We start from the raw sequence: 15,087 nt of genomic DNA on the forward strand, positions 1-15,087 counted from the left end.
GTTTTTAATCACAGTTGTACAAAAACCTAAAACAGAAACATGCCTAGAGGCTAACAAGTTTTATTAGCATTTCTTTAGCATTTGTGATGAAATAACATTGCAGTCATCACATATGGTGGCATGGTGACTTTTACATTCTCTACATAAAATGTAAACAGTTTGGACAGACAAGTATCACCAGTGTTGGTAGTTACTAGGATAATTCTGTATAAGTACTGCCTTATGATAGAAAACATAGTAACGTTGATGTAGAACTACAAGTATTACACGCTGCATTCAAATACAGTTGGACATCTGAGGTTTACACGAGATTCATCTACACTAAATATTTTGTTTTAATTTGATAATGTGCACTAAAAGAGGCATCTGGAGAACAGTCATATTCTAGGTGTGGTCCATGCAACTCCCGTTCCCACACCTTAGTGCAACCCCGTAATAGTTTATTGCTTGCAAATAAATAATAATAATAATTGTTATTGTTATTATTATTATTATTATTATTAATAATAATAATAATAATAATAATAATATTATTATTATTATTATTAATAATAATAATAATAATAATAATAATAATAATAATAATAATAATAAACAATAATAATAACGATAATAATAATGATAATGATAATTATGTGGTAAAAGCATTCATATGCATTCAATACTTTTGGGTTTTGCCATTTAGGTTAATCTAAAACTACTGAACCTTTTGCAGGATGCAGTCAGATTGCTCTCACAGTGGAGCTTCTGCAAATGATCATATATACGTATATATGATGTCTTTGCAAATGATAACATTCATTTGAACTGCTGAAATGAATCTGAAACCATAACACATATTCTTTCAATATTTGCATGTATCTAATTTCTGGTCTGACTTTCAATTAGATCTTAAGAAACATTTGGGTAAGGATTTCTTTTTAAACGAGTCTGACGAAATTGAGTCATATATCATCAATTTGGTGATTATTTTAGCAAAGTTTCACATACATAAAATGAAATACTTGGGGAAAAAAGCCCTTTATTTCTCTGTTCAAAAAATTGAGCTATGTACTTATTTCATGTGATCCAAACATTGAACTGTACCTAAAAAATACTAAAACTTTACATCTGAGCAAACTGTACAACTACATCACTGGTTGATTCCCCTTGTATTGTACTGTTTAATTTCTTTGTTGTTGTTCCTTTTTAATGATCATCTTCATGATTGCACTTTGTAAAAACTGACCCATGTAATAACTTTTTTTAAACTTAATAAAATAAATAAATAAATAAATAAATAAAAAAAAATATTCGTTTGAACTTCCCGGTACAGCGGTGTTATTCCTTCCGGACTACCGCTTCCTGTCGGGACGTACCTCGATCAGAAACGTACGAACTATTGACGGCCTTTGGTTCCGCTGCAGAAATGGCCTCGTCGGCTCGACCTGCTATAAATGCCAAATGATTTGCTGCCTTTTCGGAATAGACCGAGAGATCATATAGCCCCTCCTGAGGCGGTACCCGGGAGCATCAGGGGATTATTTGCGGTACTTTGAAGATTGCGGAGGTAGAAAAATAATGCCACATTTCTTGTGGCCGGAGCCGCTGTCACCCGCACAACTCAAGCGGCTGGAGGAGCATAAATACAGCGCCTCGGGTCGCTCCCTGTTTGAGCCGCCGTGTCAGATCTACTGGAACTGGCTGGTCCAGCAAATACCGACATGGATTGCACCAAACACACTAACTATTGTTGGACTTTTGGTCAATATTTTGTCCACGGTGGTGCTCGTCTATTACTGTCCAACAGCAACAGAGGAGGTGAGTGAAGCGACCTTGGCTGAAGTTTCCGCTGCGCTAATTACGTCTGTGCCATGAAAGGAACCCGGTCCCACATTTAGAAATTAGTGGAGTCAGGGGTGTATTCACTTTCTGCTGCATTGGAAGACAGAAATTGAGGCATTTACTTAATCAATAGAGTCTGCTTATTCATTCGGCATACGTTTGAGCCTCCGAAAAACTCTTATTTTAATTAAGATTTCATGTTAATTTATTTTTTTTATCGTATTTAGGTAATCATTGTGCTAGCTAACGCCGTCGGCGGTGTATTTTGGGAAATTGTATTTAAAAAGCCTTTTTAAATTATTATTATTATTATAATCTAAAAGTGATAGCCGAATCGGAGATCGTGTCATAATATTATGATATTAAACAGCGACATGTTGTGTTGGAGTGGCCTTGTTAAACAAGGAAGATTTAATATGTCAGATTTTAATCGCATTAGCCGTAACTCATACCGTTTTGGAAACAAGTCGCGTGGTCATTTGATGTGTTCACGTCCGTCCTGGTAAAGTTGACATGTTTGGACGTGTTGTGTCTGTCCTCCCTCATGTCATGCAGTGTTTTTAATGGCATAAAAACGTGACTTTGTGGAGGTGTATTGTTCTCTTTCAATCCCTTTTCAGAAGAGGCTCATTATTTCGCAAGACTACTTAGTGTAAACGAAAATCTGGGTAGTATTTGCGATTCATGGCCTGAACTGGCATTAATGGTTTGGCCTTGCAGCATCTAGCTGAGCCAAGAGTTGACCTATGATCCAGTAGAACTGTACGCAGGTTCATTGTGGGGCAATAAATGCACCGATTTGTCTCTTTATCAGACATAAACCTTTGTCCAGTCGAGCCATGAGATCCATGCAAATGAGGCAAAGTCCAGGCAGCTTGCTGTTGCTGTCAAATTCCACAAGTGCAAAAGCTTGCTGCGTTTTCTCTGTTATTGTTCAAAGACTGACCCCTGCTTTATTAATGTCCACGTTTCTCTGCAAATTCTCATGGCTGTGCAAGCAAACATGTATTATAGGATTTCATGTTAAATCTTGAGTGATCTCCTTCAAGTAACCCTGTAATAAACCTAAACAAACAGACTGTCTTGTTATTTATTGAGGTATTAAGACTTTTTAGAAGAAAAAAAACTGCAGGGATTCAGAAGAATTTGGACAGCATGAGATTTTTGATCCCCATGGAAATACACACTTGAACAAATACACACACTCTTTGTAGTCATAAACATACTTTGTTGGCCGGGCCGGTGTCCAGATGGTCCATAACCTTCACCCTAGAAAGAAGAGCTGAGCTGCTCCAGTTAGCTGGATTCTCTTCTTCTTCACTCTGAAATGAAACTCTGCATTACTCGCAGTTGCAGTACAGATGGTGCAGGGATGTTTTACTGGGTCCACATCCTGATTATTCACAGTAAAAACACAGGTTTTTAACTATTATGCTGCATTAATAATAATAATAATAATAATAAAGAATATTTGACAATAACAGTGTGGATATGAAACCAAAGTGTTTCATATGGAAGTATCTGTTAATCTGGATTCATATTGAGGGTGTTCAGTTAGATGACAACACTACAGGACTGCTAATCTCTGTTGTTGGAAGTATTGATTTATATATTGATTTTTACAGTAGAGAAACATGTCCACTCCAGTTTCTCAGAACCCCATGAGAAAGTTTTGGGTCTTGTTTGACCAAGTTTCCCCTGTTACCATTTGTAAATTATACATGTAAGTAGGGGTGGGAAAATCTAATCAAAAAGTTAAATATCGATATTTTAACATTTTAAAATTGATTGTTTTGATAAAAAAAATTCATTTTTTTCAAATAAATAAAAATAATTAATTATTAAATTTTTGTCATTTTTGTTGTTATTATTGATCTTTTACTCGTCTTCTTAGGCATTATAGCAGCAGAATGATGGTCTGGCTACTCTGTTGTTTTATCCTAATTGAAATCAAGAAAAATGACGAGCAAAGAAAAGTTTATACATTTTTTTTTTGTTGTTTTTAATCTACAAAAATCAAAGAATTGTAAGAATTGCAATTTAAGTCAAATCAGCATCCGAAAAATCGTCACAGCCATACATGTAAGATGTATTTTCTGCTGGATTTTTGTAGGAAAACTGACTCGAACAACCGTAACCTGTTAGTTATTCAGTGCATGTTAGCAGAGCTCTTTATGAACCATCTTTCCTCCTGGTCCTCCTCCTCAGGCTCCACCGTGGGCCTTCATCCTCTCTGCTCTGGGCCTCTTCATCTACCAGTCGCTGGATGCGATTGATGGGAAACAGGCCAGGAGGACGAACAGCAGCTCGGCACTCGGGGAGCTCTTTGACCACGGCTGTGATGCTGTCTCCACAGGTCTCCACTGTGATATCCTGCTGTTATTATACACTTAGCTCATTACAAACAACTTGAACACTTCAGGACTGACTTTATATTTTATGATGTTTCAGTCTTTGTTGCCGTGGGAACGTGCATTTCATGTGGAATAGGAGGATACACTAACTGGATGTTCTTCTGTGGTTTCATTGGGATGTTCATGTTCTTCTGTGCCCACTGGCAGACTTATGTGTCCGGGACCCTTCGCTTTGGCTTGTAAGTCACGTGCATAGTAAATACATTCTAATAAATATTTGTCTTCTTTGGAATTTTCCACTAAGCATTGATAGATAGATAGATATTTCTTTATTTCAGACAAAATAACACAATTTAAACAACAGGTTAAAAAAGTAGCAATTATTATAGAGTCCGAAAAGGAGCAGGATGAAGCAATGCTTATGTATTTTTGCCCCCCCTTTACAATTATAATCTTTTCTTCCTTGCAGTTGTTTAAATAATCCCTTAAATAGTCAGTTTTCTGGTTTTTTTTTGTGGAAAAGAAATAACTAAATGCAAAAAAATAAATATAGACATGTACACATACAGACTCGTACACATCTGCATATATACATACACATATACTTATGCACATACACTCACAGGCACAAAGCAACGACATATTTACCTTTATAGGTGATCATACACCTCTATATATTTATACGCTTTCATAAATCTGCATATATGCACATATATTTATGTACATATCCACATTATACAACTACAGATAAACTTGCAGTTGTACATACCCCCACACATGTGCATATAATTATATACATTCAGTATTATTAGATGTTTAGCTTTATGTACCTATTTATCCAATTGGTTTACATACGTTCATTTATATTTTCTAATGAACATTTCTTTGACTTTTTTCTTAAAATGAACAATATTTTGACATTGTTTGAGTTCTTCCAGATGAAAGCTGAAGCTTCAGTGTGAATCTCCCTGCAGGGTCGACGTCACAGAGGTACAGATCGCCATCATAACCATGTACCTGATGTCCGCTTTTGGAGGCGTGAGCCTTTGGCAAAACACGGTAACCACGAATGACGAGACGAATCCACTCACATGCAACAACACAGCACTCACAGGGACATTTTCATTTCACCTGAGTCGAGAACTAATGACTGAATCAATTCCTAGTTTGTAGTCGTTCTTCTAGTCTTTAAATAGAACTTGTGTTTTACTTTTACTCTGTGCTGCCTTTGGAGGCTTGACTTAACATCACATGAGAGAAGTGAGAAGGTAAATATGGGTAGTCAACGTCATGGCAACAGGTCATCTATTGGACATGATCTGGCTCAAAAAAGCTGATGATGTCACCCTGCATTTTTGTTTTCTGTTGTCTTTTTTTGCTTTTCCCTCCCATCATGCTCAGCATGCTTCAGCTCTTGTATATAAGAACTTTTTTTCTACGAACTGCTGTCATCTGTTGAAGTTAACCCCTGTGTTTCCATAGTTGCCAGTCATCGGAGTGAAGCTGTACATCTTCCCCATCATGGGCATCATCGGGGGTGCCCTTTACTCCTGCTACAACTACTTCTATGTCATTTTGAATGGAGGTGTTGGCAAGAATGGCTCTACTGTAGCTGTAAGTGGCCCCAGCTGGAGGAGTAAAATGTGACCTGATTGAACACAAGGTATTAACAGGTTTTAATAATCCACTCTGCTGTTTAGGACACCAGTGTTCTGACTCCTGGTTTGCACATCGGCCTCGTTCTCACGCTGGCCTTCATCATTTTCAAGAAGTCCTCCAGCCATCTGTTTGAGCGCCACCCCTGTCTGTACCTCCTCACCTTCGGCATGGTCATCTCTAAGATTTCCAACAAGCTGGTGGTACGTTCCATCGCTTTTAATGAACCATGCTGCCATTTCCGTTCATATTTGATCGTACAAATCAACATTTAATCAGTTTTTTTTCCTCATGTTTCTCATCCGTAGATAGCGCACATGACTAAAAGTGAGCTACACCTTCCAGACACAGCCTTCATCGGGCCCAGCCTCCTCTTCCTCAACCAGTACTTCAACAGCTTCGTTGATGAATATGTAGTACTCTGGATCGCCATGGTCAGTACTGGAAACCAGTTTACAGAAGGGTTAAAGTGAAGCATTTCTCTCACATTTTCAGCCAAATGTGTAAAATTCAGCATGACGTTCATGTTCAGTAGGCCTGCTCAGACTCTGTGGGATCTGTCCACAGTGATGCCTAAAGCTGGATTCATACTCTCAAGGGGTCTGCGTAAGGTCTATTGCAGCGTCACCTTCCTACCCTCCATGTTACAACACAAGTAATGGATTATAACACCTTGCTTGCTGCTCCAAGCACACTGATTAGCAGGGACATGGTTGTCTGCTAGTCATGGCCTGAGCAGAGTAGCTTAACCACTGAGTGAATTTCAAGGTGCGGCGTGTTAAAACTTGGGGCTGTGATTTAAAGTGGGAGTATTGTAAGTGTGTGACTGGTTGTGGCCAAAGATATGTAGTGCAGCTGATAACTTTTGGGATAGATTTCAAGACCAACAGGCTGCCAACTTACCTTCAAGCAGGACAGCAAGAGAGAAATGGGTGAAACGCAGAAGGCGGAGCTGGCGTCAGGTGGAACCAACCAATAGAAACTCGTTCACCAGCGCAGGCCCCGCCCATCAAATGCAGTTAAATTTGCAAACAAAACTTTAGAACTTGTAACCAAATGTTTTAATCTGTAAAAAGAAAAGGACTTATTTTTATGCAAAATGGTTGTAATTTTTAATTGATAACATTAGTTTTGATTGAAGAAAACTGTAGTTTTGATTGATAACATTAGTTTTGATTGAAGGTGGAGAAGTATGTTTTCTCTAATATATTTTTTTTTAATTGGAACCGAATTTGTTTCTATCTCTACAAAAACAAATTTGATTCTCACTTTTTTTTTTGCTCTCAAAAATCATTTTTGGTTTCAAATCTAACTTTTTTGATTATGAAGAAATTTCTCTCCTTACATTTCATCTGTCAGCGGCGCCGGCCCGACCGTACGAGTACAAATCCAGCTTCAGATGACAAAACCACCAGCTTGAACTTGTAGCTTTTCAACATTGGTCCTCGAGCTGCACCGTCCTCCAGGTTTTAGACGCTTCTCTGTTCCTGCACCTGATGTAAATGTCAAGGATCCAAAAGCTTATCAGATTCAACACAGTGACCGTTAAGTGTGTGTTGAAGCAGGGAAACATCTAAAATCAGGAGATTTTACAGCTACAACAGGAGAATATTTTTCTTCATAGCTCACAGAAAGTCTTAATTTCGCTTCACGAGTCCACAGGACTTGTTTGTAAACTGCATCTGGCTTGTTGGGTTGTTCATTTGAACACTTTTGATGCTGAATTTAATGAAATGTCCAGTTCATGCAAAGGGAGGGTGCACCGTTCTGCCGCGGCATCTGGTTATTCATCCCACAGGTCTTTCAAACACGGCTCTTAATGTGGCTTTCCAACAATTCTACAAACTGTTTTACTCTGAAAGTTTTCTGGTCTGATTCCTGCCGTGTTTCCATCACAAAGCCTTGTTCGAAAACAGCATCAAGAAAACCCTTTTAATGGTTTTCCTCTCTTCACTGGGCATCTGTTTTTGGTAGCTGCTTAGAATAATAGTTACAACTCTGTGTTTTTTCTTAAACAGAAGTCACAAAATGTTTCAGACAACTCCATTAAAACAAGGAACAACAGAAATAAAACTGTACAACAGCAAATCATTCTGGAAATATAATCAGCTGTAAAATCAGGAATCTGTTGTGTGTTTTAGTAGATTTAAAAGCAGAAACCCACTCTGATGACCTGATCTTCTCAGGCAGCTTGTTCTAGAGTTTACAGGTGCTTGGCCAAGTCTGGTCTCCAACCAGGTCTCTGGGATAACCAGAGGATCTGGAACTTCTGACGTGATCACATGGGTGTGAAAAGGCCTGATATAAAGGAGGGTGAAAGTCTCTGAGCTCAGTCTGTCGCTGAGTTATAGATTTTTGGATGAGACATACAAAGGCTGTTGCAATAGTCATAAATATGTAAAATGGCATCTATGGAGACCGTGTTGGTTCCCGGCGGTAACTATGGAGACCGTGTCGGTTCCCGGCGGTAACTGTGGAGACAGTGTTGGTTCCCGGCGGTAACTGTGGAGACCGTGTCGGTTCCCGGCGGTAACTGTGGAGACCGTGTCGGTTCCCGGCGGTAACTGTGGAGACCGTGTCGGTTCCCGGCGGTAACTATGGAGACCGTGTCGGTTCCCGGCGGCAACTGTGGAGACCGTGTCGGTTCCCGGCGGCAACTGTGGAGACCGTGTCGGTTCCCGGCGGTAACTGTGGAGACCGTGTCGGTTCCCGGCGGTAACTGTGGAGACCGTGTCGGTTCCCGGCGGTAACTGTGGAGACCGTGTCGGTTCCCGGCGGTAACTGTGGAGACCGTGTCGGTTCCCGGCGGTAACTGTGGAGACCGTGTCGGTTCCCGGCGGCAACTGTGGAGACCGTGTCGGTTCCCGGCGGCAACTGTGGAGACCGTGTCGGTTCCCGGCGGTAACTATGGAGACCGTGTTGGTTAAAGTCATGGTAACTGGACCCCCGTCTTCTCTCCAGGTCATTTCTCTTCTGGATCTGACGCGCTACTGCACCGGCGTGTGCCTACAGATCGCCTCCCACCTGCGCATCCGAGTCTTCAGCATCACAGCGCCGAGCCACGCCCACCGCGACTGACGGCTTGCCCGGCGGGAGGAGGCGGGGGGAGACGCGGATCTCTCCCCGCTGCTGAAAGCAGACGAAGACCCCCACAACGAGGACAGACCCTCGACCCCGAGCCTCGACAGAGTAACCACCTCTGACTAAAATCGCCTGACCCACCGGCCGGAACGACTGAAGCAAAAGTTTGTAAAGTTTTCTCGGCGGCTGAAGCCAATTGGATTTTAATTGAAACGTCTCATCTGCTTTTTCATCCTGAATAACTCAAGATTTACTTTAAGCAGGAGGTTTTTTTTAAGAGTCTGGGAAAAGATCAAAACGTTTTATCTGCTTTAAATTCAAAACATTTCAGGATGGATGATGATGAAACATCCAAACTACACGATTGCCTAATTAAAGTTTTCTTAACGGCTTATTTCTGCTCTATTAAAAGTGACCAAATCTTAAAGAAATCAGGGCTTTAAAATGAAGTTAAAAATTACCTCAGTTAATTTCCAATAAAAAAGTGTCCAACGTGGACGGGCAGGTGGTCAACGAAGCTCCATGAACGGGGTAACCAGTGTCGATGCTGAAAACGACGACAGGCACTTTTTATTCAGGTTGTCCCAACAAACACCAGCCCAGTTTAACTGGGTTTTTTACTTCCAGTGTCTTTGTTTTAGTCCTGGCAAACTGGCCTTTTAAAGCGCCGTCGACTGATGAAGCTCAACACTGGATTTGTTCTGCTTTCTCTGTTCTTCTCCCTGAAGGGCTAATAATTACGTGTGATTGTACAGAAATGAACCGAAGACGCCTTAAATATTTCTGTTGTAATTTCTGTTTAACTTATAAATATTTAAAGCAGCTTTTTATGTTTTTGTTTTTCATATCAGACAATAGTTACAATACCGCAACGACACTGGATTTTTTTTTCTTCCTCCAGCTCTTCACTTCTGAATTATCCTCACTGATACGAATGTCTCGTGTACATGTGGACAACTTTGTTCGGTTATTGAAGATTTATCGGATTATTAGTTATGGTACGATTTGAAAATCATTTAAAAGTTTTAATCTGACACTTAATTCAGGTTAATTGGGATCGAAAGGGATTTTGTTTCCATGGAGTCGGTAAACTATTTAAGGAAGTTCTAGGTTTTATTGTTCACCACATCTCTGCAGAATCACGGACTCTACTCAGTTCTGCTAAATAACTGGATTGACTTTGGAACTATGCATTACAATGTACAACTCTGATCAAACTGTTCAGTAAAACATTTGTCTTGTAACAGATGTGAGTGGATAAGATTGTAATAAAGACTATTTTTCATCCAGTTTGTTGGTAACATCATTGGAATAAAGATACTGGGGATGATGGTGTCCCACCAGTTTGTTCTCTTTCTGCCAAAGCAAACAGATTGTGCATTTGTTTCTGCATCATGGGATGGATCATTGTCTTGACTACAGAAGTCACGCTGCTTCCTTTTTACACCAGGACATGATCAATTAGATAAACAGATTTAGCAGAGGCCACTTGGACTTCCTCAGAAACCCTAAAGGAGGGATGTCAGCTCTGGTTCTCTTTTTTTTTTTCTGACTCAATGAAATGAGTCTCCTCAACATCTTGTTAAGTTCTGTCCAAGCATGTTGAGCCAATAATCTGTTTCAAAACCTGCAGAACAGCAGCCCTCCAGGACCAACTTTAGACACTTCTGCTAACCCTAACCCTTTGTGACATGCTGGCCATCCATCTGGACCATCCAGCGCATCGCAGAGTTTATCAGTGGATGAAGCTGGCGGTAAATGAGTCGTCATGTATCCTGAACCCACTGCAGACGTTTTCTGGTAAAGTGTGGTTCAAATGCTCGACTGCAGCCTCTAGAGGATCCTGCATGCAGGTGTCCAGCAGCTTCAGATACCTGCTGCTGCTGCTTGTCCTGGTCCTCGGTGGGGCCTCGGGAATGGGGGTGTGCTTAGTGCCGCTGGCGGCTCCTCTTTTGGAAGGAAGCTCACTTCCCTCTGGACCTAAATCCACTGGACGCCCCTCCTTCCCCACTCTACATCACACACAGGCAGAGTGTTGGGAGGTGTGCATGTTGTGCTGGATGGTGAGAAAGGCCATCAAGGTGGTCTTGATGGCTGCACCTGGTATCGGCTCACCTTCCAGTTTTAATTACACTTAGGTCATAACACAAAACACATGGACACGTTTTGGGGGGGCCTGACAACTCCTGACAGTTGTTAGCTTTGACCTCCTGCAGAGGGACAATGAATCTGAGGCAGGATTAATCTAAACCCCGTCCAATGCAGCAGAGTCTGCAGGACAGCACAGATACGATGTAACCGAGCTGAAGACTGCTGAAATCTCTGCAAAGAAAATATTCTGACACCCTGGACTGCATCTGTTAGTTTCTCCAGTTAAATCTGAGACGAGTCTGAAAGAAAAGAAAGTCCAGAACTGTTTGTGTCGGCTAAAAAAAGACCAAAACTATCGCACAGTTTTAAGTTTAGAGACTGAAACATGACAAGGAATCAGCTTAAATGTCTCCTGAGTGAACAGTCACAACATGAGGATGACTTAAATACCGTTTTATTTCAGTCAGAGGAACCACTGATGCAATCTGAGGAAATCCCGTTCCCGATCATCACATAGCGTCTGGCCGGCCCCGCCTGCTGATGCTGCCCGTCCTGTGAATCAGCAGCAAGCCGCATTTTTGTCCCCGTAACAAAGAACGTTGTAAAACAAACATTTAGAGATTTTTCCATATATGGCAAGCACATTTCTGACGTTAATTTTACATTCTGGCATTCAAACATGATGCATCCATCACACGGTCTCACTGGTCACAAAGATACAACATAAGTTACAGAACATGCTGAGGTGGTCTGAATTTCAGACAGCAGCGAGCCTGTCGAGTCCCACGGGGACACACACACAGGTGGCTGTGAAAGCTGCGGTATCACATGGAGCTCAAACAATCACAAAAACACCGTTTGCACATTAATATCATTATTCTGTGTCCCGCTCATTACTGTAAACCACGAGAACAGGGCTGGACGTGGAAAACACTGGAAATGTTCAAATCCAGCAGCTAACAAAAACAAGCCAGAACAAAGGCACTTAAACGTTTTTAGAAAAAGTTTACCAGCCAAGATCTGAATGAAATATTCCTATATCTCATGTGTATTCCTCCCCCTGCTAAGGCTTTTAAATGAAGCCGTAGCTGTAAAAGCTCTCCTCATTTTGTTTCTGAAGTCCGGAAACATTGCAGCTTTTCAGCAGCAGAAGAGACATCTTCAAACATTTCAACACGAACAGATCGAAAAATAAAAACAAGCAAAAGTAGATTTTAAAGTTGAAGAAGTCGGTACCAGGTGCACTTTGTGGATATTAAGTTAAAACCTGCTGCAGCAGTGAGTTTCAGACTAACAGTTCAGTTGTCAGTGATGCTGATGGCAGGAGTGGTGAGATGAGGGGGAATGTTGCGGGTTTGTGCCCCCGGTGGAGAAGAAGAAATCTCTCTTCTGTTATGGCTGTGCTTCCCGTCAGCAGCCATTCACATCCATGATTACAGAAAATAAAGCTCCATGCTCATCTCATACAAGCTGTGTTGATGGACGTCAGCAGCGAGGAGTTTCCCCCCGGGCGGGATCTGCTCCCGGCCTCACCGCTGAGGCAAGAAAAGAAGAAGAAAAGGCGGTCTTCCTCTTTCACACCCGCTCAGGGTTGCTGTCCCTGTTCGTCCTGCGTCTGGGAAACATCTTACGCTTCAGGAGAATCAGCTGCAGGAAGGGGGGGGGAAAAAAAAAAAAAGTGAATTCACTGGGTATTTGTGAACTTACCGCTTGGTATTTATTATTGGTACATCTGAGATGTACGGTTAGAAGTTTTAAGATCGTTTCAGAAACAATTAAAGTCAACAACCTACTCTTGCTTTATGAGGACGGCTGCAACAACAATGTAGCAACAAAAGCTTTTTAATGTGTGATTTAGGACAGATTTGTGCTAATACTGCATCCAATCTCAGTAATCCTGTCATTTTCTGCTCTGGATACATAAATCACATTAAATCTGACTTTATTTACATGCAACTATTTAAAATGTCTGGTGGCAATAACTACAACATGATTCCAGTGATTTATACATGATATTTTGTGTCCCTGTCATCTGCTGCATAAATACAGAGCCGCACACTGACAATAATCTAACATCTTATCACACAGCAACAACTTAAACCATGTAGTCATGCAGACATGATCTGGACGATTTGATGAAGCTCAAACCGAGCCTCTGACTGAGGAAAGGAAGTGACTGTGGCATGACAACAGGAAGTCCAGTCAGCACTGGTTCCAACCAGGACATGCAAAACATCTCTGAACACACAACACATCCAACCATAAGCAGATGGTCTCCAGCAGCAGAAGACCACACCGGGTTCCCTCCTGTCAGCTAACAACAGGAAACAGAGGCTACAATTCACACAGACTCACCAGAACTGGATTAAATAGTCTGATGAGTCTCCAGTTCAGCTCCACATTCACATGGTAGGATCAGAATCTGCTGGAAACATCATGACAACATGGATCCATCCGGCCCACTTCAGGCCTCTCTACCTGAGTCCTGCTGCTGACCATGTCCATCTCTTTATGAGCTCAGTGTAGCATCTTCTGATGGAAACTTCCAGCAGGATGATGTAGACAATATGGCCAGTGATTAATGTGGGACACAATCTCGTATTTAGTTGTAAAAACTTTGGAATCAAAAAGGAGCAGCAACATAAACTTCTCGTTTCTAGCAACCATTTAGGACAGGGATCATCATCAGTCCTGGTCCTGCAGGGCCGGTATCCTGTGGGTTTTTCTGCACGTCTGCTAAACACACATTGATTTGAGTCAGGTGTGTTGCAGCGGGGACACATGGAAAACCTGCAGGACGCCGGACCTTGAGGACCAGGACCAGCTTTATCTTCCCAACTTCACTTCTTTCTTCTTATGCCTTTCTTCCTTCCTCCTCAGCCTCCCTCCCTCCCTCATGGAAAGTTCATTTTGTTAAATTCTACCAAGCATTTACATTTGCTTCCTAAGATGTTGGGAATTAAAAGAAAATATTTTTCCTACTTTTCAGAGAGCGAGACAGAAAATCCATTCCTCAAAATGTCAAACTATTCCTGGCGACAATCAGGGCATGTTTGAAACCTGACCGTCTTAGATGGGAGGTAGCAGAGCAAAGCACCCCCCCCTCTCCCAGGGAGGAGCGAGGACACTTCTGATCTCTCTTATCTAAACTGTACCTTAACAGCTTAGACAGCAGGACAGCCAGACTCATCTGCTGCCAAAAAGAGCCACTGGACAAGTCCGACACATTCCTCTCCGGAGCTCTGGACCCCCACGCTGCTGCAGGGGGGATTCTCTTCAGGTCACTGCAATTATTAACCTTTCTTAAGGGATCGCTGAGCAGTAACTGGAAACCTCTGGATTACTCACAACAGCTAAATGTCTCTCATGGCTCAAGCTGCGTTTGTTTAACAATCCCTTGCATTTCCTTTACTGGGCTGCCAGTACCAAACTGGGAGGACGTGACAGGAAAGTGGTCCAAAAGCACATGCAATGTCTCTAAATCTGCAGGCTTTTCTGAGAGCTCTTCCACCTTAATGTGGAATAAAAGTTAACAAAGGCAGTCAGGAGGACTGCTGCGGGTCGGGGGGTCTGGCGAAGATCATCCCGCTAAGTGGACACGCGAGCCGGACCAGTGAAATTCTGCAGCGAAGGCCTCGAGCATGAATCATGCAAGAAGAGAGGTGTGTAAATAAACTGAGGATAATCTGAGGGGGATACCGACCTGCTCGGCGAAGAAGGACATGACGGTGAAGATGACCAGAGTCACGAGGACGCAGTGGGTCCAGAACTTCAGCTTGTCTCGATACACCCGCCTGGAAAACAGCACCTCTCGGTTACTAACTCCTTGTGTTTCCACATGACACACCTACACTGACTGCTGAAATGTCAGAGGTGGGCGTCTCAATGGGCGACACACAGGTGAAGGGAAGGAAGCGTGGTGTATGCAGGGGGCAGCAGGGCAACAGGGTGGCAAAGCGACGCCCCCAGCGCCATCTGTTTGTTGCTTCAGCCCCGCTGAAGTCGTATATCTTACAGCTCAGGCTGCAGAGAAGCTGACAATCTACAAGTTAAACCACCTGAACATAAACAGACTCCTAAA

At 42.0% G+C, this 15,087-nt stretch overlaps 2 protein-coding genes across 2 annotated transcripts in view; one reads left to right on the forward strand and one right to left on the reverse strand.

Moving 5' to 3' along the window:
* The first annotated feature begins 1,406 nt into the window (after nucleotides 1-1,406).
* On the forward strand, nucleotides 1,407-10,219 carry chpt1 (choline phosphotransferase 1). Its single transcript, XM_079263382.1, has 8 exons — nucleotides 1,407-1,800; nucleotides 4,033-4,180; nucleotides 4,276-4,417; nucleotides 5,153-5,237; nucleotides 5,661-5,792; nucleotides 5,879-6,037; nucleotides 6,143-6,268; nucleotides 8,796-10,219. The coding sequence occupies exons 1-8, from the start codon at nucleotides 1,561-1,563 to the stop codon at nucleotides 8,910-8,912; spliced, it is 1,149 nt and encodes a 382-aa protein (XP_079119508.1). The 5' UTR covers nucleotides 1,407-1,560; the 3' UTR covers nucleotides 8,913-10,219.
* Nucleotides 10,220-11,664: 1,445 nt separating this feature from the next.
* The window catches only part of gnptab (N-acetylglucosamine-1-phosphate transferase subunits alpha and beta), a gene marked incomplete at its 5' end in the record, with an annotated part of 29,416 nt that continues 25,993 nt past the window's right edge, over nucleotides 11,665-15,087 (reverse strand). Inside the window, 2 exons of the mRNA XM_079263201.1 lie at nucleotides 11,665-12,653; nucleotides 14,710-14,800. Of these exons, the coding sequence (XP_079119327.1) occupies nucleotides 12,582-12,653; nucleotides 14,710-14,800 (163 nt within the window). The 3' untranslated portion in view covers nucleotides 11,665-12,581. The remainder of the gene's footprint in view (nucleotides 12,654-14,709; nucleotides 14,801-15,087) is intronic.

This window comes from Telmatherina bonti (assembly GCF_933228915.1).
Source record: "Telmatherina bonti genome assembly, chromosome: 23".
NCBI lineage: Eukaryota > Metazoa > Chordata > Actinopteri > Atheriniformes > Telmatherinidae > Telmatherina > Telmatherina bonti.